The following is a 1,491-nucleotide window of genomic DNA, read 5'->3' on the forward strand; positions in this document are numbered from 1 at the left end:
AGCGAGACTTGCCCATAACCTGGGTGAACGGCCAGGGCTGGAAATGGCTGGTGAGAGAGGCTGGGGGGTGACAAAGGCCCTGGGTCACCTTCCCGGTCTGTCCATGCCACCAAGGGCATAGACTGGCCTCCTGTCTCCTGCACGTGCCTGTCTCAGCTCCCATCCAGGAGCCCTGTCTCTGAACCACAGTCCCCCTGATGCGAGCCCTCACCCTGCACGGTCACGCAGACCAAGCTATACACTGATGTTTCTCTCTCCCAGAAACATTCCTCCCTGCCCTCTCTCCAGCCCTGTCTGCTCTGGCCCCACAGCAGTACTTGCCGCAGGCTGCTGCAGAGCTCTGGGCACTCACCCCAGAGCCTCAGCCCCTCTGAAGGGCAGAGAAGCTGCTGGGGGGCAGAGATGGGTGGGCATAAGGGAAAGGAGGTCAGTGGCACCCTGTGTCCCCTGTTCTCCTCTCCAGCATATCCTGAGAGGTCTGCAGCCCCTCCGTGCCATCCTGTCTCCCCAGGCTAGCACAAGAGCCCTGGCCCTTGGGGTCCTCAAGAGCTCCTAATCCCTCCCTCAGGGACAAAGCAGCCTGCCCCAAGATGGTACAGCCAGAAAAGTCTTTCATTTCTGCTATGCTGAGGGTGGATCTTAGACAAAGAAGTTGCTGCAGGCTCATTTATCTTGCTTAAATAAAATGGTTTCCCATTTATACATGGTCTATTGGTCACACAGAATGGGTGGATATTTAAGAGAAGGAATAATTATATTTATTTGTAACACAACATCATAAAAGTGGAAAAAGGGAAAAAAAAATAAAGGCAGACTTGGCCTGTCACGACATACACAGGGAGTCAGTTGTAGAGGAATGTAGGCAGTCTATGGCTGCTGAAAGACATCCAGCCATCAGTTTCCTCACGGCATCCTTGAGCTCCTGGTTTCTCATGCTATAGATGAGGGTGTTCACTGTTGGAGGTACCACCGAGTACACAACAGCAAACAACAGATCAAGAGATGAGGGGGAGATGGAGGGGGGCTTCAGGTAGGCAAACATGGCAGTGCTGACAAACAGGGAGACCACGGCCAGGTGAGGGAGGCACGTGGAAAAGGCTTTGTGCCATCCCTGCTCAGAGGGGATCCTCAGCACGGCCCTGAAGATCTGCACATAGGACAGCACAATGAAAACAAAACACCCCAAAAATACAAAACTACTAAAAGCAATAAGCTCAACTTCCCTTAGGTAGGAGTCCAAGCAGGAGAGCTTGAGGATCTGGGGGATTTCACAGAAGAACTGGTCCAGGGCATTGCCCTGGCAGAGTGGTATAGAAAATGTATTGGCCGTGTGCAGCACAGCATTGAGAAACCCAGTGCCCCAGGCAGCTGCTGCCATGTGGACACAAGCTCTGCTGCCCAGGAGGGTCCCGTAGTGCAGGGGCTGGCAGATGGCAACGTAGCGGTCATAGGCCATGACAGTGAGAAGGAAATATTCAGCTGACATCAGAA

General features: G+C 53.4%; 1 protein-coding gene across 1 annotated transcript in view; it reads right to left on the reverse strand.

Moving 5' to 3' along the window:
• Positions 1-823: 823 nt before the first annotated feature.
• LOC129196838 (olfactory receptor 14A16-like) overlaps positions 824-1,491 on the reverse strand; it is a 1,394-nt gene continuing 726 nt past the window's right edge. The window contains exon 2 of the mRNA XM_054804809.1: positions 824-1,218. Within this exon, the coding sequence (XP_054660784.1) occupies positions 824-1,218 (395 nt within the window). The remainder of the gene's footprint in view (positions 1,219-1,491) is intronic.

The sequence above is a fragment of the Grus americana genome, chromosome 27, assembly GCF_028858705.1.
Source record: "Grus americana isolate bGruAme1 chromosome 27, bGruAme1.mat, whole genome shotgun sequence".
Taxonomy (NCBI): Eukaryota; Metazoa; Chordata; class Aves; order Gruiformes; family Gruidae; genus Grus; species Grus americana.